General features: G+C 47.2%; 1 protein-coding gene across 2 annotated transcripts in view; it reads left to right on the top strand.

The window, feature by feature from the left end:
• The window catches only part of LOC105888607 (leucine-rich repeat-containing protein 49), a 61282-nt gene extending 38550 nt beyond the window's left edge, over positions 1-22732 (top strand). For both annotated transcript variants that reach the window (XM_031569006.2, XM_031569007.2), the window contains 6 exons: positions 228-323; positions 9217-9451; positions 9884-10069; positions 10448-10557; positions 20976-21129; positions 21521-22732. In XM_031569006.2, coding sequence (XP_031424866.1) covers positions 228-323; positions 9217-9451; positions 9884-10069; positions 10448-10557; positions 20976-21129; positions 21521-21742 — 1003 coding nt within the window. In that variant the 3' untranslated portion in view covers positions 21743-22732. The remainder of the gene's footprint in view (positions 1-227; positions 324-9216; positions 9452-9883; positions 10070-10447; positions 10558-20975; positions 21130-21520) is intronic.
• Positions 22733-24441: the final 1709 nt, after the last annotated feature.

The raw sequence follows: 24441 nt of genomic DNA, 5'->3' as shown, positions 1-24441 counted from the left end.
TCTCTCTCCCTCTTTCTTTCTCTTTCTCTCTCTGTGTATCTCTCTCTCTCTCTCTTTCAGTCTTTCATTTTCTGCTTTTGTCTTTTTCCTAAGAACACTTCATTGTTACTTTTTAGAAGCATTACATATCTTCAGGTCACGTATGCTCAGACACTCAGTCATACACAATCTCTTTCTCTCTCCCTCTCTCTCTGGCTGCCCCCCCCCCCCCCCCCTCTCTCTGTCAGGCGAGTGAGCCCTATCTTGCCTCTGGATCGTCCAGCAGTGATCACTGAGAACCGGCTACGCTCCGTTAATCGCCCCAACAGCCCACGAGACCCAAGGTACCACCTACAGATACACACACACACACACCACACACTGTTACGCTTATATATATACACACACACACACACACAAATAGGTGCATACACACACACCACACAGACATGCAAAGACATGGACACCATTCCCATCCACACACCATACTCACACACACACATATATTTTGCACTTGCACACACAGACCTGCATACATTACACATGTTCTTGTGAGTAAATGGGTTGCAGTTCCCCACTGCTGCACTGGGTTCATAGTGCTGTACGCTCTGCCCCATCCACCCAACACCATACCCAGTAGGGATGCCCCTTGATGCCCCATCCACCCAACACCATACCCAGTAGGGATGCCCCTTGATGCCCCATCCACCCAACACCATACCCAGTAGGGATGCCCCTTGATGCCCCATCCACCCAACACCATACCCAGTAGGGATGCCCCTTGATGCCCCATTCCCTTTCATCTACATACTGGTTGACATATTTGTTCTCTTCAGAGGGTTGCTTCTGTTTTCTGACATCAGCTATAATAGAAGGTGATGCAACACCTGGGTGTGTGTTCGTGTGTGTGTGTAGCATCTGCACGTGTGTGTGTGTGCGTGCGCGTGTTTGTGTGCGTGCGTGCGCGTGTGCTTGTTTGTGTGTGTGTGTGTGTGTGTGTGTGTGTGTGTGTGTGTGTGTGTGTGTGTGTGTGTGTGTGTGTGTGTGCGTGTCTGCGAGCGCTTCTGCATATGGGCTGACAGAGGCATTGTGGAAAGGCCCTCTGAGCCATGAGAGCCTGGAGGCTGTGAGTTATGGGCACCAGGCGCTCACAGATGAAGGCGGTGGGCGACTCAAGGACTTTTTATTGCTCGTCTCAGAAAAGGGCTCTGTTCCTCCTCCTGGACCGCGGTCACACTGAAGCGTCCCTGATTCAATGTTTTATTTGTGGGCCGCATTACGAAACATAAATTATTATTGCTGAGCGAAACATGAGGAAACATGTATGCCTTTTTCTTCACCTTTACTGCACATTTGTGACCTTTCTGCAGAGACAGTTCACCATTTGTGACCTTTCTGCAGACAGTTCACCAGCTCACCCTTTTATCTGAACCAAATATTAGTGGTCACGGTCGGGCGGTGGTGATGCTGTCATACTTACAGAATGGTTTTGACAGGGGGCTCTTCCACTAATTTATGATTGGGGCGGCCTGAAGGAGAGCTGGAACTGTTATTCTCCTTATCACAGTGCCTCGCTGTCCCAGTGAGTATAGGAGAGGCATGACGTGGAGTTATGGATGTCCGGATAAAAAGCATGAATGATAGGTCGTCCCCTGAAGACTGGCTCCCTTTGTCCCGCGCGGTTCCTCCTCAATCCCCCTCGCTCCCCTGGGTGAGGTCCGCTTCAGCTGATCCCCTCATCTGCTTTAGCTTTGTGGACTCACAGGGACCCCCCCCCTGGGTGCGGGGTTTACTTAAGACAGATGGGGGGTGGGGGAGAGAGAGGGCAGAAATAGAGAGAAAAAAGGGGTAGAGAGACAGAGGGAGAGAAAGAAATATAGGGGAGAGAAGAGAGGCTGGGAGTGTGGAGAGAGATGGGGGAGCGATTGAAAGAAGGATAGCGAGAGAGAGAAGGTATAGAGTGATGGCGGGAGAGAGAGAGAGTGTGAAAGAGAGAGAGAGAGAGAGAGAGAGAGAGAAAGAGAGAGAGAGAGAGAGAGAGTGTGAGTGAGTGAAAGAGAGAGTGAGAAAGAGGGGGCCCATGGTATCCCTTGCCTCATCTAGGCTCCTTAGTCTCACAAAGTGCCTCAGATTTCTGTTGACACAGTTTCCCCTCAGACCTCACTGTGTGTGTGAAGGGGAACAATCTCAGATAGACATCACTGTGTGTGTGAAGGGGAACACTCTCAGATAGACATCTCTGAATGAATGTATGAATGTGCTCATTATTAACACTATGCCATTGTGCTGATCAGGAGACAAGGTCTATCGGAAAGATTGAGCTCTAGTTTGGTAACGACTCATACATCACTCTTGAATGAGCTCAGAGGGGTACACATCACACGTTGGAGCCAGTTATCAGTCTACATCTCTCAACTCCTGAAGCGTGTGTGCATGTATGTATGTATGTATGTATGTATGTATGTATGTATGTGTGTGTGTGTGTGTGTGTGTGTGTGAACTGAATTGAGGTTAACCGTGTGGCTTAATCTGTAAGTGTTTGGAATGAAGGTGTTCATTATGTGAGCACATCGGTCAGTGCCTCCATGTTGGAGGCAGTGCTGTTCTGTGGAGGGGGTGTTTGTCTAAGCATTACTGGGCACAGAGGGAAGGCTCATGATGGCTGCCCTCTGTTTGACTTGAGCGGCGTTACGCTCCACATTCAGTGTGCTGTGTGTGTGTGTCTGTGTGTGTGTGTGTGTGTGTGTGTCTGTGTGTGTGGGGGTGGTGAGGACAGCTGGTAACAACCGTACAATAGAAGATGAATCACCCGTTGGAGAGCAGCTAGAGAAACTTGAACGAAAGGACTGCATGTTGATGCGTAATGTGTGTGTGTGTGTGTGTGGTGTGTGTGTGTGTGTGTGTTTGTGTGTGAGTGTGAATGTATGAAGTGTGTCTGTCTGTGGGTTTCTGAGTGTTTGTGTTTGGGTGGTAGACTAAGGTGAACAAGAAAAAAGAACACTTTTGGAGAGGATGCATTTCGTTTCGAGTGCGCTTGCAGCATCCGCATTCACTAAATCCACGAGCCTTCTATCTCTTCTTGCAGATGGGAGACGAGACAGAAAGGTCTTGTTGACAAAGTTTATATGAAAAGGAATGAAAAGCCCTCATTTACAGTCTGTGATGGAGAGAGGAAGGGGAAACAGACCTGAAAGATTACTTTGGACTACTTCAGAGAGAGCTGCCACAGCCCTTCTTATGGAGACTGAGGTGAAAGCAAGTGCTGATTTAAATTGAGTTCCAGGCAGAAGCACTCAGTTGGAGCCAGAGATCAAGGGATTAGATTGAGGGTCGGGATACAGAGATGGAGTATGAACGGAGAGTCGGGAGGCAGAGTGAGGCAAAGGGGGTGATGCGTCAGGGGCCAGCGAGTGTGTGTGTGTGTGTGTGTGTGTGGATGGGAAGTCTGGATCCAGAGAGAGTGTGTGGATGGAGTCTGCAGGACCTGCTGTTTCTGCAGTCACTTTATCCAATGTCAGGCTGAGCCTGCAGCAGGTGGACAAGAGCAGGACATAAATATCACCTAGCCTCCCAGCAGCATGGAGAGGGAGACTGGGAGAGATGGGGGGAGAGAGGGATGTAGAGAAAGAGAAGATGGATGCATCGATAGAAGTCAAGTGAAAGATGTAAAGGTGAAGAGAGAGGAACGTGGCAGAGAACGGTAGAGGTTGAATGAGTGTACGAGTGATGGGTATAGAGAGACAGCGAGGAGAAATTAGGTGCAAATTAGGTTGTGGGGTGCCTACATGTGTGAGTGTGAAGTAATTGTGTGCGTGCGTGCGTGCGTGCGTGCGTGCGTGTGTGTGTGTGTGTGTGTCTGTGTCTGTGTCTGTGTCTGTGTGTCTGTGTGTCTGTGTGTCTGTGTGTCTGTGTGTGTGCGTGTGTGCTTGCGTGTGTGAGTAAGAATGAGAGAGGAAGGCCCTTGCAGTAGTACCCCACAGACTGCTGCACAGACTCTGAAGGAGCTCAGAGAGCGGGTCATTACCACAACTTTCTCTCCGTGACTCATCATGGCTCAGCCATTAAAGGCCAATTAAAGAACCGCCAGAACTGAGAGGAACTCTTAGTCAGTGGCCGCCTCCGATGGCATCCACTGAGGCCAGAGCTTTTATTCCTCATGCTGACATACCAGATGGATCTTTAGCTCTGCAGGAACCATCCGCCATCTTGGATGATTGAGTGTTTCTGAGGGCTCCCGAGTAGTTTGAGCTCTGTTCTGATCAGCAGAGAGAGAGAGAGAGAGAGAGAGAGAGAGAGAGAGAGAGAGAGAGAGAGAGGGGATTCAAAGAAGTCCTTGTGTGTGAGGGGGAACTTGTAGCCGCACACACAGCGAGACTGAGACTGTCTCCTCTGAGCGGGCCCTCTGAGATTTAGTGCTGGTTTATTAAAGTCGGCCTCTCAGCAGAAAGCAGCCCACAGGGGGAAGTGTTTATCGTGGGCCTGCACGGCAGACAGCTATCTGCTTTTGTCTGGTGCCCTCGGAGCTCCGAGCTCGTTTGTTAGCGGCGTATCTTGGGAGGGGGGAGTTTGCGGGGGCACCTGGCTGGCAATCAATTCTGATTACAGAGGAACAGTAGGTGACAGAGGCCAGAACACAACGATACACACACACACACACACACACGCGTGCGTGCGTGCGTGCGTGCATGTTTGTGTGTGTGTGTGACCGTGAGGGAGAGAGTGCTGACATCATCGGTAGGAATGGAGAGGGTAACAACAGATACAATAAGAGAAAAATTAGAAAGAGAGAGGAAGAGAGGATGGTAAGTTGTGGATGGAGAGAGAGAGAGATTGGAAAGAGGGCACATTACTCTGCAGTGTTTTTCAGCATGCTGGAGGTGGCCGTGTGTGTGTGTGAAAGAGGGCAGAGTACACATTACTCTTCAGTGTTTATCAGCTTGCTGGAGGTGGTCCAGTGTGTGTGTGACTGTGTCTTCACTGTGATTGAGAGTGTTTGGCAGACCCTATGGTCTGTTCCTCCACACAGGGTGCTGGAAAACTGGGCAGGTCTGAGCAGAGTTTGTGAGATAGGGGTGCGGTGGAGTAGGAGGTTGTGTGAGTGTGTGTGTGTGTTTACATTCATTTAGTATACATATCTATGTTCATGAGTGTGTGTGTGGTTTTGTGTATATATGTATGTGACTATATGGATGTTGTTCCGGCTGAGTGTGTGTGTCCAGGTCCTCCAGCACTCAGTGGGTCGTGCCTGTGTGGCCTCTGCGGTGGACTAGGGGCTGGCTGCAGGCCTGTGAGCCTCCGTGAGTCACAGTCAGAGTCCCCCTGCCCCAAGACTCAAGTCTCAAGGCTCCTCCCCCTGCCCCGAGGCTCCTCCGCTCCGCCGCCGAGCACTTCCTGCAGCCCAGGAGTTTGTTGGAATAATGTGGAGGGGGTCGAATGGGGAGCCTAATGAAATTTTGGGAAAGTGTCTGTGTGTCTGTGTGTCTGTGTGTCTGTGTGTGTGTTGTGAAAGGGGTTGTTTGGGTAGCATTGGGTTCTCCCGTAGGTTATTAAAAACACTGAGAGGAAATGGACTCGGTTCAGTAGCGCATTAGGCTGCTAATGGCTGAACTCTGGCTTTGGTGCCTCAGACTGGTGACCCACTCAGAGGCCCCCTTTCTCTCTCTCTCACACACACACACACGCACACACACACACACACACACACACACTCACTCGGGCATGCACATACACACTAACCATAAAAGGATGCTCTCACACATACACACACATACACACATGCACTCACACATACACACACATACACACACATTCACACATACACACACATTCACACACACACACACACACACACACACACACACACACACACACACACACACACACACACACACACACACACACACACACACACACACACACACACACACATATGCTCACACACTTGCCTCCTGTCATCCTAATCACCCAGGGCTCCCTGTACCCCTTCACTCTCAGGCCTAAACGACCACAAGAGGCTGCACGGCTGCCTCCATACTGTAGGGGGCAGTACAGAGGCTCCCTTTGTGTTGCATCTGAAATGCTTGTCTATCTCACTGGTAGCCATGCTACACATACCACTGGTTCATTTTCAACACATCACAAAGAACATTATGCCCAGGCCAAACACACAAACACACTATTTTCTCATACTTCTTGCAAAGTATCAGTTTTCTGTGCAAGGCTTTATAAGTCTGTTTAGGCTGGCTGTGAACTATCACTGTAATGTAATGCTGTTGTATTGTTGACGGAACAATACAGCGTGTTGGTGGAGTGGTGGGTCACGTTCTTAGGAGCCTTAAATATGGAGCATGTGTTTGTCTTGAGCCTGCTGTACGCCACTCCAGATAAAGTCTGCCAAGCGGCTATCATACGTATTCTACACATGTCACACAGGCCCACGGTGTCTGATGTCTAAAGGTGAAATGCTCAGTGATGACTTTAGCACTGCAGTGCTGTCATTGATATGCAAGAAACCTCTGTCCCAGATGCTCATGTGTCTGGTGATTTATTCAGCTGCTGTAAACTCACTTCTCCACTCCAGCTGTACGCGTCAGGACTGTGGCAAGAAAACAACAACAACTGCTGATGCGCTCCAGTGCTCCTGCCACACCCCTGTCCGCCCATCTCTGGACGGGGCTGTGGCGGTCCAGACCTCTGCATCCCGCTGGGCTTCTTGTTCACCTGGCCACCTCACCTGGATGTGGTCCTGCTGCTGGTTACAGTCTGGGCCAACCTGTAGAGATAAACTGCCACCCCCTACACACACACACACACACACACACACACACACACCCACCCACCCAAGGGGACCCTCGCTTCATTTATCTCCACTCTTCTGCTTCACATCCCTTGTTTACCCCCCCCTCTCTCTCTTTTCTTCCCTCTTGTTGCCCTCTGAGGGTCTTATCTTTGCTTCACCTTGCCCCTGCCAGCTCAAGTTCTCCTTTTTCTATCGCTCCTCAAACCGAACCTCATTCTGTCCCTCTCTCCCTCTGTTGTTGTTCTGTCTCTCTCAATCTTGATACATCTTCTCTTTGTCTGTCGCTTTCTTTCCCCATTATCTCTCCCAGTGTCTGTCCTCTCTGCCGTTGTCCGCCTCTCAGATCACCCCGCGTCCGGCCCTCAGCTACTTTATATCCCTCCTCTCCTTTGATGCTCTCCTCATGGCCAGCCTGTGTGAGCCTGAGGGGGGGGAATGAGAGAACAAGCGTGTGCGTAAGAGAGAGCAATATTTATAGAGAGAGGTAGCGTGAGAGAAAGAGAGATGGAGTGAGAGAGAGAGAGAGATGGTGTGAGGGAGAGAGAGAGAGGGAGATCAATAGAGGGAGAGAGATACAGAGAGGGGTCATGGGCAGATAAGAGGAGAGGAGGTCGTGCCGTCTTCTACGGCCGAGATGAGGGAGACGCCTCCGCCATCAGATTGGGCGTCACTCACAATGGCGCCCTTGTCAAAGGGGGCGGTTCTGGTTTCAGGTTCCCTCTTGTCCACTCCCGTCCCCACCAGGCAAAGAAAACAGGCAACAAATTATCGCCGTGTTGCCTTTGGGTGACCCCCCCAATCCCCTAATACAATGATCCTGTTACGCCCTCCTCCCTTCCTCCGTCACTTTTCACTTTTCATCTGTTCTCCGCTCTCTCTGTGGAACGGGGTCCGGGGCTGCGGTGGAGGTATTGGGTGTTCTGTGTGTGAAATGCGAGGCAGCTGATTGGTCTGGCCATGGAGTGGGTGCTACCGCCAAAAGGCTTTGGAGCACCTGATCCCAAGGAATGTGAGAACCGGACGGACTGTGTGTGTGTGTGTGTGTGTGTATGTGTCTGTGTGTGTGTGTGTGTGTGTGTGTGTGTGTGTTGAGATTATGTGTTTATATTATTATTTACAAGTATAGTTATACATTGATTTGAAACGTTTTAGGTATATGGGTAGAACTGTCTGTTTGTGTATAAGTATGTGTGAGTGTGTGTGGGGGTGAGTGTGTGTGTGTGTGTGTGTGTGTGTGTGTGTGTGTGTGTGTGTGTGTGAGAGAGTGTGTGTGTGTGTTTGCCTGGCTCCCACGCAGAGATTGGGTCTCCCTGAGACCCACCCCGGTGCACCTCTCTCACGACTCTGTAATGGGTGCCGACTGGCCCAAAGAGGGTGGCAGAATGGAGCCGATTAGGCCCAGCAAACGATCCTCCTGTCGCCGTCCCCACTGACCGCTCGGAGCACAGTGTGTGTGTGTGTGTGTGTGTGTGTGTGTGTTGTTGTTTGTGGGTGGGTGTACACGTTTGTGTGTGTGTACGTGTGTGCATGTGTGCGTGTGTGTGTGTGTGTGTGTGTGTGTGTACATGTGTGCATGTGTGGACTCAGCAACCAGTTCTCTTGACGCCATCTCCTTTGACCGCTCAGATCACTGTGTCCCCTTGGCACCTAAACCACAGCGGTAGTTCCTGTTGGTCCCCCTCCACCCAAACCTCAAAGGCCGTCACAGCTGTTTCCCTAAAAGGCATTGATGACCATTCCGGGCTTGATTGTGGTGGTTTAGAAAAGGAATTTTTGAAGCAGCTGACCTCTTCTCATCGTGTGTGTGTGTCTGTCTGTGTGTTTCTGATAACTGTAGGCTATAGCTAATTGATTTGATTTGGATTGTGCACGTGCCGGAGTTATCCATCATGTTGTCCTTTGTACCATTAACTTGTGTTTGATTTCTTCGGAAGTGAAACGTGAGGCTTGAAACCCCCATCCCATCTCTTTGTGTCTCTTTGTATGAATTTGTCAATAACACTCTATGTTTCTCTCTATCTACCCTATGTTGTTGGAGGTCAGGGTTTCAGTGTGTGTGTGTGTGTGTGTGTGTGTGTGTGTGTGTGTGTGTGTGTGTACTTGTCTCATGTTACTAAAAGTGGGTGGCAGTAGCCTCCAAAGCCTCTTTTTTTTTTCTTGTGTGTGTGTCGTTGAATACATCTCCTCCTCTGCCCCAGGTTACTGGATGCAAGTGGCTCCTGAGTATGCATGTTAATGTATGGATGTGTGTGTTCATGCGTGCATCTCCTTATCGAGGTTACTGGATGCAAAGGGGCACCCCCCGCTGTGTAGAGTTTCTCTGTGTGTGGATGTGAATGTATGAATCAGTGTATTAATGTGTGCGCGTGTGTGTGTGTGTGTGTGTGTGTGTGTGTGTGTGTGTGTGTGTGTGTGTGTGTATCCATCTCCTCACCCAGGTTACTGGATGCGGGCGGCAACATTGTGCAGAGTCTCTCCCTGTCTGAGAGCCACCTGGCGGAGCTGGATGGGGACACGCTACGTCTGTTCGGCGCCGGCGCTCTGGAGGCCCTGGAGCGCGGCTGGGGCGTGCAGACGGCCAGCGCCGTCACCACCATCGCCTTCCGCTACATCAGCTTCGACGCCATCATCCCAATGCTGCCGCGCATCCGCGTCAAGTTCCCCAACCTGGCGGTGAGCACCGGTGATGTGCCGTTACTGTGGTTACGGCACAAGTGTAGCCAAGTGTCCTGCTAGAGGCATGCTCGGTTGCTACAACTGACTAAACCTGACTAAAAATGATGGGTGTTGCAGGTAGTCACACTTTCAGCAACATACAGTAGTGTAACTTAAATAGATATTCACTTGTGGACACATCCATTTGTGCAGCACTTAATGGTGACTGGAGATATGCAGGAATCAGTGTCCTAGTGAGGTGTCCCAGCACCACTGTAGATATCTGTGGTGACACATGGGAGTGCTGGGTCTGCAGTGTAAGGGGTCGCTATAAGAGCTCTGCTATGGACCAGTATTGGCTCTGCCAGCCTGTCCACCACTCACCGCAAAGCACCATTTACAACGTACTCATGCTAGTGGCTCACCTGACCGCCCTCTGCCGCCCCACAGCACCTTATCTTCCTGGAGGCCAACATTAGCCGTCTGCCCCAGCTGGCTGCCCTGGCACAGGTGCGTCGCCTGGACCAGATCACCATCCACCCCGAGGGCAACCCAGTGGTGGCCCTGAGCCTCTGGAGGTCCTTCCTGCTGTACCGCCTGCACCACCTCAACCTGCAGAGGCTCAACGGCGTGGAGGTAAGGCCTCAGCAGCGCACAGGGTCACATCTTAGGGATTTGGGGTGATTTTTATGGATTTTTATTGGGGGGGGGGTTAACAAGGGGTGAATGAATCATTTGAGGAACTCCTCTTGTACCCCAGATAGATTTCAGCTATCCAGGCATAACTCGACACACACTCACTATATGGGCATAAGCCCAGTTAAACCTGAGCTAAGAGCTAAGAGCTAAGCTAGGTGATAGGTAGGCAGAGCCAGGCTGTCTGCCAGCAGAAGTAGAGTGAAATGCTGGAAACATCCGTCAATGGAAAGGAAAGAAAAACCTTGGAAATATTACACAGTCTTTCACATGCCAAAAAATGAAGGTGACCTTGAGTGTCATGTGTCTGTGTGTCAGGTGACCATTAATGATGTCATCGCTGCGGAGCGTTTGTTTGGAACGCTGGGTCACATCGCTGCCACGGAAACACCACACTGCCGACTGCTGCTGTTGCTGGAGGAGAGCAGGTGAGGTCACGATGCCTGAGGTGTGTGTGTGTGTGTGTGTGTGTGTGTGTGTGTGTGTGTGTGTGTGTGTGTGTGTGTGGTGTGTGTGTGTGTGTGTGTGTGTAGATGCGTGTGGTCCTTTCAGCGATGTATGCGTGAGTGTGTCTTCACCAAAGTGAAAGAGAGCTGGTGAGTGCTCGGTTATGTGAAAGGCAGCTTTTGTAATTCACAACGTGTGTGTGCCGATGTGTGTGTGGTCCTCTCTGTGTGAGAGAACCAGAATGGAAGCTATTGTGTATGCATTAGCAAGTGTGCATGTGTGCCTGTGTGTGTGTGTGTGTCACAAAACGTGAATGGGATCATGTCTTCTGTGTGTGTGTGTGTTTTGGGGTGTGACGGAGCGTGATGCGTCCCTTGGCAGAGTGTGTATCCTCTGCTGAGCTGAAAGCTGCCTTAGTAGCTGGCAGACACACCTGTAGGCTGGCATCCCCTCACCTTGGCCCCAAGCACTTAAGCTGCACAGGTTAACCCACACACACACACACACACACACACACACACAAATGCCACGCAAACCCAGCCCATGTGCACACACATGCACACACACACGCACCACACACACACACAGACACACACATGCACACACATGAACATACACCTACACACTCATGCATGCACACACACACACACACACACACACACACACACACACACACACCTACACACATACTCACCTACACACACACATACACACACACACGCACGCACACACACACACACACACACACACACACAGACACACACATGCACACACACACACACACACACACACACACACACACACACACACACACACACACACACACACTCACCTACACACATACTCACCTACACACACACGCACACTCACTGGTAAGCTGTCTGCCAGTGCGCTGTGGAGACGCCAGCACACATTCCGCTGCGCCAGCTCCCTAACACTCCTCTTCCCCTTGTCGCCCAGTGGGAGAAAGCGATGTGATGAAACGCCCAGCGCAGAGTTGAACTCAGGCCACCGCAGAGCATTTAACACTCTCTGAGTACTGACCCGCAGCACATACCATACCACACCAACAGGCAGTGTTTTTTTTTACTGCGTTAATGTTTTACCCACAAGATGCCCTTCAGTATTTTCTTTCATTCTACTGGCAACATATTAACTAAATGTGTTCCTTCAAAAGGATTTCAAAGGTTTCACAGTGAGGTGGGTCGAGGCTGGAGGCAGTAGAATGAGGTTTTATATGAACTGGCCACTCCTTATGCAGTAGTAGGGTATGGTGAAATAGTAAGAGAGCTAAGTTGATAGATGGAGTGTGTGTGTGTGTGTGTACAGCACAGATCATTCAGATATCTGTGGATGTCTGTGGGCCATGATCATTTTCCTTTGTTTCGTTAAAAACACACTGGCCTTTATAATGAGGTATCTTTTGTTTGTTTCGTTGAAACACACACACACACACACACTGACCTTTCTAATGAAGCACCTTTGAAATTTCTGTCAGTTCACCCTGTCAGGCGGGGAAGTGTGTGTGTGTGTGTGTGTGTGTGTGTGTGTGTGTGTGGTGTGTGTGTGTGTGTGTGTGTGTGTGGCCTTATGGCCTATGATCCTCTTTGATGTAATTTATTATCTGTCAGCAGTCCTTATCTTGGCCTATAGGATACTTATCTGGGCCCTCAGGGTACATGAACAGATTTGTTGGTCTGGTTGTGGTCATGCAGAAAGCTAAATGCTATACTTGAAATAAGACTTGCAATTTGAGGGACTGCGCACTCACTCACTGCTTTGAGTGAGTTCATGAGTGAGTGTATTTATCATACGTTTGTGTGTGTGTGTGTGTGTGTGTGTGTGTGTGTGTGTGTGTGTGTGAGAGAGAGAAGAGAAAGAAGAGAGAGAAAAAAGAGAGAGAGAGAATTTTGAATTTTAATAATCCTTTATTACAAAAATATCTGTTTTACATTACATCTTTAAAGATCCCCCCCACCAAAAGAGAAAAGAAAAGAAAAAGAGAAAGAATAAATAAAAAGAAAAATAATAACTCCTATAACAAGTAAGGTGCAAACACTAGTTCTCCATTGGTCACCGAACACACTGCCCCCTTATAACACCAAACACTTTCAAAATCAGCAAGATTACTTAAGGAATTATAAAATTTAAACTCCATTTGTACTCTTGATCTTAAGAGTCTGAATAAAACAGTTAAAACGTCATTATCAGAGTCCCTGTTCTATTTTGTTTTTTCTACTGATGTATACCGCCATTTTAGCATTACCTAAAATAAAATGTATTAATTCTCCTTTTGAGTTGTTCATCTTGCTGTATTTGAAGCCAAGAATAACATTTGTTTTACAAAAAAGTTCATCAAAGGCCTTAAAAAGGCTGTGCAAAAAGCAAAAACCATGGGCATAATCTTAAACATGTAAAAAGGCATGAAATACTGTCTCTCTTTCTGTGCAAAAAGGACAGACCTGTGTGACCTCTGGATTTAAAAACAGCAATAAAATAATTCATTGCCACTATTCCATGCCAGCACCCTCCATTGCAAATCCCCCATTCTTTTGTTAAATGGCAGCTTGTATAGTGCCTCCATTCTGGCTTTACATTGTTTTTTTAAGGTTAACACACCTTCGCCAGGGTGTTTCAACTCTGGAGCTTAACCACTTTTTGTTTAAAACTTTAACACAGTTTTCTGTACATAGTATTGCCACTGACTTCATCCATATCCATTTTCAAACACTCATTAGAGAATAGAAGGGAACCTTCACATTCATCTATTTTGGCATCAAAAACAATTTTGGAAAAGGATCCGTTGGATCTGGAACCATCAACCCATTCCCATAATCCTTTAGTACTGTTGTGTTTCTTCTGGTGTTAGGGCAGAACCTCAAACTCTGTAAAATTTGCCCCCATTACCCTCAATTGATCTCAGACCCATCCGAGTCACCATACCTCAACATTTTTTAGTTTGGGTCCACATATGTCCACCAGCTCATATAGAGTTATTACTCCTGTCTGGCAAAGTCGCGCATTTAATGCAGGGGTGCCACAGGTTTATGTCCAGTCTTGCCCCATTGATCACAGGCTCACTTAAAAGCCATGTAAAGACACATCCTTCTTCTTCTTCCTTTTGTACCTTGAACAAGTTCCACAAACTTTGAAAAGTCCTTTGTAAAACACAGGCAGTCCCGTTGGTGTCCAGTTTAGCAGGATCCATTAGGAACAAAGGTTTGTCCTGTCCCAATCCCCCCACAGTTTGTAAAATTGCATATGCCACTCTTCTCCATGTCAAATTCTCTGGCCCTGTGAATAGCCGCTGAATGAAATGGAGTCGAAAAGCTGCCACCTCTGCTAGACCAGTGAACACTCCTTGTCCTCCCTCTTCTCTAGGAAGATACAACACACTTTGAGGAAGCCAATGCAGGCGGTCCCAAAAGAAATCAATTAAAAGTGCCTGCATATTGGCCAGTAAGTTTGGCGGTGGATCTAAAACAGCTAATCGATGCCATAAAAAAGATGCTACCAAATTATTTATAATTAGACAGCGTCCCCTGTATGACATCTGTGGTAAAAGCCATGTCCATTTCTTTAACCGTCCCTTTACTTTCTCAAGAAGTCCATCCCAATTTATTTTAACCATATTCTCATCCCCTAGAAAAACCCCAAGATATTTAAATCCCCCCTTTTTCCATTTCAAACCCTCTGGAAGTTTTGGCAAATCATCTGTCCAGTTACCCATCTGAATTGCCTCACTTTTACTCCAATTAACTTTTGCAGAAGATATTCTTCCAAATTTTTTTGCAACATGAATCAACGTGTCAACATCTCTTTGGCCATTTACAACCACCACCACATCATCAGCATAGGCAGAGAGAGAAAAAACATTTTCACCATTGGGCAAAGACAAACCTGACATTTTAAACCTTAGTTTGTGAAGCAAAGGCTCTATTGCCATGGAATAGAGCATTCCAGACAAGGAACAACCCTGTCTCACACCCCTAAGAGCTTTAAAAGGGGAACACAAACTACCATTCACTTTCAATACACTCTCAATGTCATTATACAACATTTTAATATTACGAATAAACCCTGTATTAAAACCAAAAACCTCTAAAACCCTCCATAAATACTTATGCTCGACCCGGTCAAAAGCCTTCTCCTGATCCATGAACACAAAGCCAAAATTCTTTGACATACTATTGGAGACTTCAATAACATCTCTTACAAGTGCAATATTGTCAAAAATGGACCGCTCAGGAACACAGTAGGTTTGGTCAATGCTTATAATTTGTCCAATCACTTTAGCCAACCTGGTAGCTAATGCTTTTGAAAGAACTTTTACATCCGTGCATAAAAGAGACACTGGACGCCACTGTTTAAGGTCAGTCAAATCGCCTTTTTTTGGCAACAGGGTTAACACTGCCCTCCGACAACTCAGAGGTAGCATCCCCTTCTCAAAACTGTCATTCAAGACTTCTTGGAGATCCTTCCCCACCACTGGCCAAAAGCATTTATAAAATTCCACGGGCAAACCATCAATCCCAGGGGCACGGCCATTTTCCATACCCATCAGGGCAGAATGAAGCTCTTTTAGCGACAGGGCTCCATCCAGTTTTTCTGCTGAATCTTCTGAGAGCTTTGGCAGGCCATTGAGGAAATCATCCTCAGCCTCCTGCTCCCTGACCCACTCACTTTTGAAAAGTTTGGCGTAAAAACATCTTGCACGTTTCCTTATTTCAGCTGGCTTGGTCAAAAGTTCTCTAGTCTCTGAGCGCACAGCATGAATGAACTTTTTTCTTCCATTCTTTTGTTCCAAATTAAAAAAATATTTAGATGGAGCATCCATTTCATATACGTTTTGTATTCTTGAGCGGACCAATGCTCCCTGAGCTTTTCTTCCCAACATATCATCCAATTCTTTCTTTTTTTCTTTAAGAATATCCATTAGCTCCAAATTCCCTGTGTTATCCACCATTTTCTGTAGGTCTAAAATTTCATTCTCTATTAATTTCATGGATCTGGCTAAGTCTCTACTAACATTGAAAGTGTATTTCTGACACAAATGCTTAAATTGCGCCTTTGCAACATCCCACCATTGCTGTAATGAGGGAAATAATGGTTTATCAAACTTCATACTTTCCCAAAAAACACAAAAAGCATCTTTAAACACTTTGTCATCTAATAACATCTTATTAAAATGCCAATAGGCACTTTTTGGTTTTACAGCATTTTTAAATATGACACAACTGACCATACAATGATCCGAAAAACCAACAGGGCTAATAACTGACGTTCGGAATGCACTAAAAAAATGCTTAAAACAATAAATACGATCTAGCCTTGCCATTGAAACTAAATTATCACAGCAGTGAGTCCAACTGAATTGTCTCTGCTTCTTATGAAAAGCTCTCCATGTGTCAATTAATTAATCATTTTCAATTAATTCAATAAACCGTTTACGAGAGGCAGCATGAGGTTCTACATGATTGCGATCTAGAACATCAGCAGTGCAATTAAAATCACCACCCAAAAACATAAAATCAGTACTATTGCATGAGTTAAGAACATCACCAAGTTTATCCAAAAAAAACATCCTCTCTAGAGCTAAAGTGGGAGCATAAACACAAATGAAAACAAAAACTTCATTTTCAAACACAGCCTTAACTTTCAACAGTCTTCCTTGAACCACCTCTTCCACATCATATGAATACGGAAGGAAAGACTTTGCAAAAAGTACAGCGACACCTCCACTTAAAGATGTGTTATGACTATGTATAGCAAGCCCATCCCACTCTTTCACCCAATCAACTTCATTTTTTGAATCACTATGTGTCTCTTGAACAAGGAAAACATCAATACTTTTCTGTCTACTCAGTTCAAAAAACTCTGCTCTTTTCCTTTGCTCTCTTGCTCCATTTAGATTTAAAGTAGCAACTCTTACTTCACCCATTTCAATAAAAGATAGAAAACAGAAAACGTAGCAGAAATTACTTTGTATCATCATCAATAGATTCTCCTTTCCTCAGTTTATGTACAATTTTTTTTCAGGCGAAACATCTCCTGGTCTGTAAAACCTTCTCCATCATTTGATTTCATTAGATATTTTGCATCACTAATGAATTGCTGTAAGTTCGAAAAATATTCTTCTATCTTGACATTCCGTTGGAATTTGGTAGTCTGAAGAAAATGACATCTCTTTAATGGAATATACCACAACTAAAGGTGGATAATTCTCTTGCGAACTGGAATCAGTGGAATAACCATCACTCTCCATGGCATTTTCATCAGTTTGTAAGTCAATGTCGATGTCAGTTTTTGATTGTTTGCTAACTTTGTGTTGACTTTGCATCTTTCTCTTAGTTTTAGGAACTTTGAAAGTATTTTCTTCTGTCAACATATCACTTACTTCCTCCTCCCCCTGTTTTGTCTCAATTTGTGTCGTTCGTTTTCTATCTGCCTCAATCCCTGCTGGATTACACAGAGATTCCACAACCTCCACTGTAGCTTCTGTCTCCGCTACTTCATAAACAGCGGTCTCAGCCACCGCGGCTGAAACGTCCGTTTCATTCATGTTCACCTCAGCCTGTACTATGGGCCCAACATCTGCTACCGTCTCCACTTCCTCCACACCATTATATTCAGAGGCTTCATTAGAATCAACCTCAGTCGATTCTTTGTCGTTAAAATTTTCCTGCTCTGGCCCACTCAAATTCGCGTCTGACCCTGCACCACCATCGGCAGCTGAAGTCTCAGGTCGCGCGGTTTCCCCGCTGTTCTCATTCACAGAAACATCGGCAGGTGCATCCGTTGGAGTACTGCCTTTGTTTTTCCTATATGTGCAATTACGATTCAAAAGTCCCACTCGCCCACACCCGAAACATCTCATCGTTTCGGATGTTGCATAAACAGTGTAATCAAAACCACCAACATTAAATTTAAACACCGCATTGAAATCACAGTCTTGTTTAAGCACCATATGGACCTGACGTCTGAAAGACACTACGTGGCTCAACAAGGGAGATTTACATCCCACCAAAACTTTCTTTACCTGGGACACTACTTTACCATATTTAGATAGTTCTCTGAGTAACAACTCATCATTCAGAAAAGGTGGCACATTTGACAGGGTGGATCTTCTTAGAAGGGCTACTAAGAGGAAGCACTGAAACATACTGAGCATCGATTTCAATGCCAGTCTGAACTACATCAAAAGCCTTCTCCACCGTACTCAAAAAGAGAACGATCGCATTATTCATCCTAGATGCTGACACATCATTTTCATGTCCGACAACATCTCCCACCGCTAAACTGCATTGCTCAACGGTAACTTTAGACGCTACTTTCACTCCATGGCGTCTGGTTAGACAATCGAGATTTATTTTAGGAGTCGCCATCCCTACCAGCTAGAATAGCTGGCAGCAGACTCTCCCAACTATACTACACTACACTATAACGTATCCTCTGACGAAGAGATGTTTCAATCGGCAAAAAGGACAGAAAAGTTAGAATAATTAGAACACTCACTCAGACCAGACGCGGCCTCCAGTCGCTCTCGCACTCACCACGCGCACTCACTTCCGCATCCACTCAGACAGGAAGAGAGAGAGGGAGAGAGAGAGATGCAAGCCAGCTCTTGCTCTGGCATCAGCTGGCAGGGATGCGCCCTCTGCATGGGAGTGAGCGGCTGATTGAGTGCCTGGCAGATGTCTAATCAGAGCCGTTCAGCCCCGTCACCAGCCCACTCACACACACACACACACACACACACACACACGCCCGTCACCAGCCCACTCATGCCAGGAGGAGACGAGATGAGACGAGATGAGGCTTTAACGACGCAGGGCGCTCTCCACTTCCTGCCAAAATTCCAACTCGGCCTCTATTGACTGCTGCCAGCTGTGGCCATTCATTTTGCCTGTGTGTGTCTCTGTGTGTGTGAACCTGCAGCATAAGTGTGTGTTCATGTGTGTGTGGATGTATTTATGTCTTTGTGCAGGCAATGTTTCAGCCTGCCCTCTACCTCGTTGTGTTGGCCGCCCTGTGTCAGTGTGGGATTGGCTCTTAGTGAAATCTGACCTACTCTGATGAGTTGCACACGGACATACACATAGGTACACAGACACACACACACACACACATGCTTAGAGCAGGGAAGCTGAGCTGTCATTGTTCTAGTGCATATTTAACCAATTCAGTCCTCAGTGGATTGATGTCACGGTTACAGCGGGGACTTATCAGTGATCTCTGGAAGCATGTAATAACCCTTCCTGGGTGCTCAGTGAAATTGTATCAGTTGTAATTGGCGAGGTCAGTCAGAGGTTAGCAAATAATTATGGCGGAGTGCTTGAGTATTTTGATGTGTGTGTGTGTGTGTGTGTGTGTGTGTGTGTGTGTGTGTGTGTGTGTGTGTGTGTGTGTGTGTGTGTGTGTGTTGGAAAGCTGGAGTCTGAGTCACCGAGTCTTCTCTGCTCTCTCATTCTACAGTCCTCACAGAAGGGACAGACACACTCTCTCTCTCTCTTTCCTTCTGCCTCTTTCTCATCCTCTCATCAACTATCTCCTGTCTTTCTCCTTCCTTTCAGTTGGCCTTTCTTGGTCTCTCTATCTTTTGCTCTCTGTGTCTCTCTTTCACTGTGTCCCTTTCTCTCCCTGGCTCTTCACGTTCTCTCATTCTCTCTCGCATTCTCTCTCTAGCTCTCTCTTTCTCTATCTCACTCTCTGTCTATCTATCTTTCGTTCACACACACACACACACACAATCTCTCTCTCTGTCTCATCCCAGCAGGTATTTTGGCCTGCAGCCCCATGTCCATGCCCTGGCACCAGGTCTTGCGTAGTGTTTGTGGTTGGAACATGTTTGTGTAGTGCTGCTCTCACTCACAAGATTAATGCTGATAGACACGACAGCAGCGTTTGATGTAACATCTTCCCACTGACGTCCCTGCCCAACTTACATCTACCCTGGTAGACGCTGCCGTCCTTAAAGCAACAATATGCAACAATTTGACACTTTTTGAGTTTTTTTGTTTTTGTTTTATTTTCAAAATTATTTTTCATTGTATATAGTCATGTGAAAGACAGATAAATGCATGTGTCGTTCCACCTAGCAATCCAGGATGTGCACTGTGTAATCCTGTGTTCCAGGATGAAACACCCTGCGAAAAAGTAAGATAAGCTTTCACAGTACGACATTGTCAACTATACTGTCAAAAGACTCCAGTTAGCATGTTAGCAAGCTTTTATCAGTGCCAACTGGGCTGTTGGTGATGGATCTTTTGCGTGCCTTTTTTTAATCAAAACGCCTTACGGCTGCTTTAAAGCAGAGCTAGTGGAGGGGAAGGGGAAGAGCTGGTTTCTGAAACATCACCTGGACCAAAGCTGCCCGCATCCACTCCCTGCGTCTCCAGTGCTCATGCCAGCGCAGCGTCCATGGGCCCCCTGAAAGGTGTCTTTGTGTGGGCTCACTGCTGCACTCGTAGAGGAATGCGCATGGTCCGGTGCTACACAGTGGCTCGGGTTTCTCGAGGGGGTGTGTGTGTGTGTGTGTGTGTGTGTGTGTGTGTGTGTGTGTGTGTGTGTGTGTGTGTGTGTGTGTGTGTGTGTGTGTGTTGGGGAGGGGGGCTATGAGTACCAGAGCGGGGCAGCGGGGCCAGCCTATGGCCTGAACCCTGATGCTCCCTGGAGGCTTTGCCCCTCATTAGGCACCCATTCAAGTGACCTATCTATACGTGAGTGAGTGAGTGTGTGTGTGTGTGTAATGATGATGTCAGGAAAGGTTAGCCATCTTTAGACTCTCATTCATAAACTGGCAGTGGATCTGGACCATCTGGGCCCCAATACCCTCTGCTCTCCTGTGTACCCTACTCTCCCTCTTATCTTCTTTATCAATCTTTTCTTATTTTACCTAGGAGTGTGTGTGTGTGTGTGTGTGTGTGTGTGTGTGTGTGTGTGTCCTATCCTGTACCCTAATGCATAAGCTCGGTCTGAGGGAACTCTTAAAGTCAGACTCATGTAATCCATCGCCTTCATTATTACTGTCTTAGCCTCTCTCTATCTGACCTATATATCCCCTTCTTTGTGCATGTGTGTGTGTGTGAGGAGGGAATGAAATGTGTAGTGTGTTTTATGTGCTATGTGTGTATATGGTGTTTATACCAAATGTGTGTGTTCATCATTGGAAATCACAGTGCACAGAGCTCGTAGTGATAGATACCATGTGTGTGATTCTGTGTGACAATTTGTGTGACTGTATGTGTGTGTGTCTTTGTGACTGTATGTGTGTCTGTCTATGTGTGTCTCTGTGTGTGTGTGTGTGTATGAATGACTCTGTGTGTGTGCGTGTATGGATGACTCTGTGTGTGAGTGTATGGATGACTCTGTGTGTGTGTGTGTGTGTGTGTGTGTGTAGGAAGCGCCAACTGCAGTTCCTGCTGGAGGGCCGTGGGCGGCGAGTGGGTCAGAGCCCTGAGGAGCTGAAAGAAAACGGACGCCTGCTGGGGGAGGGGCTTAGCCGAGCCCTCTTCAACTACCCCAACAGAGACACTGGCAGCGACGGACCAGAGGTATACACACACACACACACACACACACACACACACACAGAGATCAAAATACTCAAGCACTCCGCCATAATTATTTGCTAACCTCTGACTGACCTCGCCAATTACAACTGATACAATTTTACTGAGAAGAACAGCTGATTATAGTTGAAGGTTGTCAGCTTGTAGATTGACTTCTGGTTTTTCTCACACACACACACACACACACACACACACACACACACACACACAGACACGGCCAGTAGCTAGTTGTATTATGGGCTTCTCTTGTTTATCAAATGCATGCACACATATCACACCTATCACATGCATATCTCAAACACATACACATGAAACAATGAAGAATAAAAGCCTCCCGAATGCTAACACGCCCGTGACCTCTCTGTGACCTCAGGAGAGCACCGCGGAGGCGCTGGCCCAGACGTACGTGCAGGGCCTGGTTCAGCGCACGACCGACACCAGTGTGAAGCGGGAGGCCCTGCACAAGCTGTGGCCCTCCATGTTTGTTGAGCTGGTGAGGGACTGTGTGCTGGAGACGCGGGGCCGCTCCGGGGCCCAGCCCCACCAGGCCTACCCACAGGCCTGCCTCAGCAGACTCACGCACCTCAGCAAGTGATGGAGGGGGAGAGAGGAGGAGGAGGAGGAGCAGAAGAAGCAGGAGCAGGAGGAAGAGGAGAGGGATCGAGGATGGGTTTTTCTGGCTTCCCATGAAATGGAACAGCAAACAGAGCCATGCTACAATCCAGACAGCCTCTTATTGCTCACGTGCAAGTGCAGACACACACACAGACACAGACACACACACAGACACACAGACACACACACACAGACACACACACACGGTACACACACACGGTACACACACACACACGGTACACACACACACAGACAGACACACACAGAAAAACACACACTCTCATGGCTTCACCTTGATCCCTATCAATCAGACTTTTGGAAGTGTCTTTGGTCCTCTTGTCACATTACAGTAACACCACCCCTCACACACACACACACACACGCACACACACACACACACACACACGTACACAAGCACACACACATGCGCGCACACATACACGTACACATACACACACATACACATACACATACTCCCATAACACACTACTCCTTGGGCTTGTCCAGGTCCCTCCTTCACCTTTTGTGGTGCGGCTGGCCTTGAGATGTCGCTTGATTCATTTCCGTGAATGTACAGATCACACCGTTATCAGCGCTTTACGCCTCACTTCCTGTCCAGAAGAATTCCAGGAAGCGTGGCGGCCTTGTGGGGCAGCTCCGCTTGGAGCGATAGCGGACCCTTCAGAAATCCGCCACTGGACGTTCCTGATATTCGGAAAGCCTTGACAGACGTCCTCCCTCGAACGACCGCTCGAATGAACTTGAGTTATATCCTGAGCGGTTCAATCTGGTTCCCTCCCTCCCTCTAGATCTCATCCCTCGTTCGTCCCCCTCAGACTAAAAGGGGAGGGACAGACGAGAGAGAGAGAGAGAAAAGAGACACGTTCTAATTGCACTTCTTTATTTTGCCTCCTTTTTCTTGGACTTTTCTGTATTTCACTTGATATTAAAAGATGAAGATAATGATGAATTAATGGTGGTAACGTTGATCTTATTTATAGTGAAATGTGTGCTGTAAAACACACAAGTCTCTGACACCTTCAGTGACGGGGGTGGGGAGAGCAGGTGCGACTGAGAAATAGCTCCCCTAGGGCTTTCTCCTGTGTTTGGAGTTTCTCTCTCTCTCTCTCTCTCTCTCTCTCTCTGTCTCTCTCTCTCTCAAGCTGTATATTGAGAGTAGCTATGCTCACTGAGTGGACCCCACACCTCTCTTCCTTACAGCGCAATTGGCTGGATTACACAGTCAAATATTTTGCCCCAAATCTTAATAGGTATGTCTAAATTCCAAACTGTTATTTTTACTGCATATAGAGCACTGTAAGCTTTTTCCTTTAGTGCTTCTTCTTTCTCTCTCTCTCTCTCTCTCTCTCTCTCTCTCTCTCTCTCTCTCTCTCTCTCTCAGGCTGTATATTGAGAGCGAGTTCTCTGCAAAGCCATGAGGCCTACATCCTGTGCTGGAGTGAACTATCGCTCGTACTGCCTGTGCTGTACACACCAGTGATTAGTGTGGAGACCTGCAGGACAGTAGCAACTACTCTAGTTTGTTCATGATCAGGCCCTACCATAGTCTTTGAGACTCATCGAGAAGATAGAACAAGGGGAAGGAAAGCCTTACTGACTTCACCAAAAGTGATGTGTTTACTGAGTGCCCTCACAGCACGGCCCACCATGGTTTACACGTACGTGGTTTACATTCCTCTGTTCGTTTACAGCCTTTAGTGTTATGGTGAAGCTAGTGGCCTGTGGCAGCGAAACGGTTCTTGTTCAGGAGACGGCAGATTGGGGTTAAGTGGTGACAGCAAACCTCTGGTGCTCTAGAGGATTTATGTCCTGTCATTACGGTTCTGTGTTCTGTGCCTTATGTGGTTTCCCAGTGTGAGCTAAGCTGAGGAGAGGGCAAACCCTGTACTAGCCTTGCCTGCGTCTCCTCTTAAGGTTCCTTAGCCCCCCCCCCCCCAAACAAAAACATAGCATACTTGAAGCACACTTTTCATAGTGTCCTTTTCAGGTGAATGCTTGAACGGCACTTGATCAGTATCCTTATTGGCATAAAATGGAGAAGGGAGAGACTGCCTGGCAAGGTGTATTGGAAATGAATTGTAGTGTAGTTGTAGTTTTGTAGTGTGTAGTTATGTTTAGTTATCGTTGGCTGACATGGTGCATGTGAATTTTTGTTAGGATAGCAAGATGGCAGGATGTCCCGCAGCTGTACCCGGGATCTGTAACAACCCTCCTTCATGGTACAACCTGCGCTGTCTGTAGCCCACTCCTGCTAAACACATCATGGCTAGCAACAAGAAGTGAAGAATGTTGCGACAGGGTGACGGGTTTTTGATGCATTATTCATCAATATGGGATGCACTAAAGCGGAATGTCAGGACATATAGGAAGTCATGACAGAAATGGATTATTTATATGGTGTTCACAAATACATTTCACAAATGTATTTTTATACCATAAGGGATGTCTGCATGTGCCAACATAAGGCTAAGGTAGCTAAGTTCAATGGCAATTGGTAGCTGCCCACCAAGTGGGAATATAATGGGTTTAGCTTGTTAAACCAGAGACGTTATAAGGGTGGAGACATGAAATCGTGAATAGGGGAAATAGGAGTGAATCTGTAACATGAAAGGCAAGTCTGGGCAAGACTGGGATTTGATTAGTCACACTGTTTCAAAG

This window comes from Clupea harengus, chromosome 6 (genome assembly GCF_900700415.2).
Source record: "Clupea harengus chromosome 6, Ch_v2.0.2, whole genome shotgun sequence".
NCBI classification, from domain to species: domain Eukaryota; kingdom Metazoa; phylum Chordata; class Actinopteri; order Clupeiformes; family Clupeidae; genus Clupea; species Clupea harengus.
This window is presented reverse-complemented; position numbering and strand designations above follow the sequence as displayed.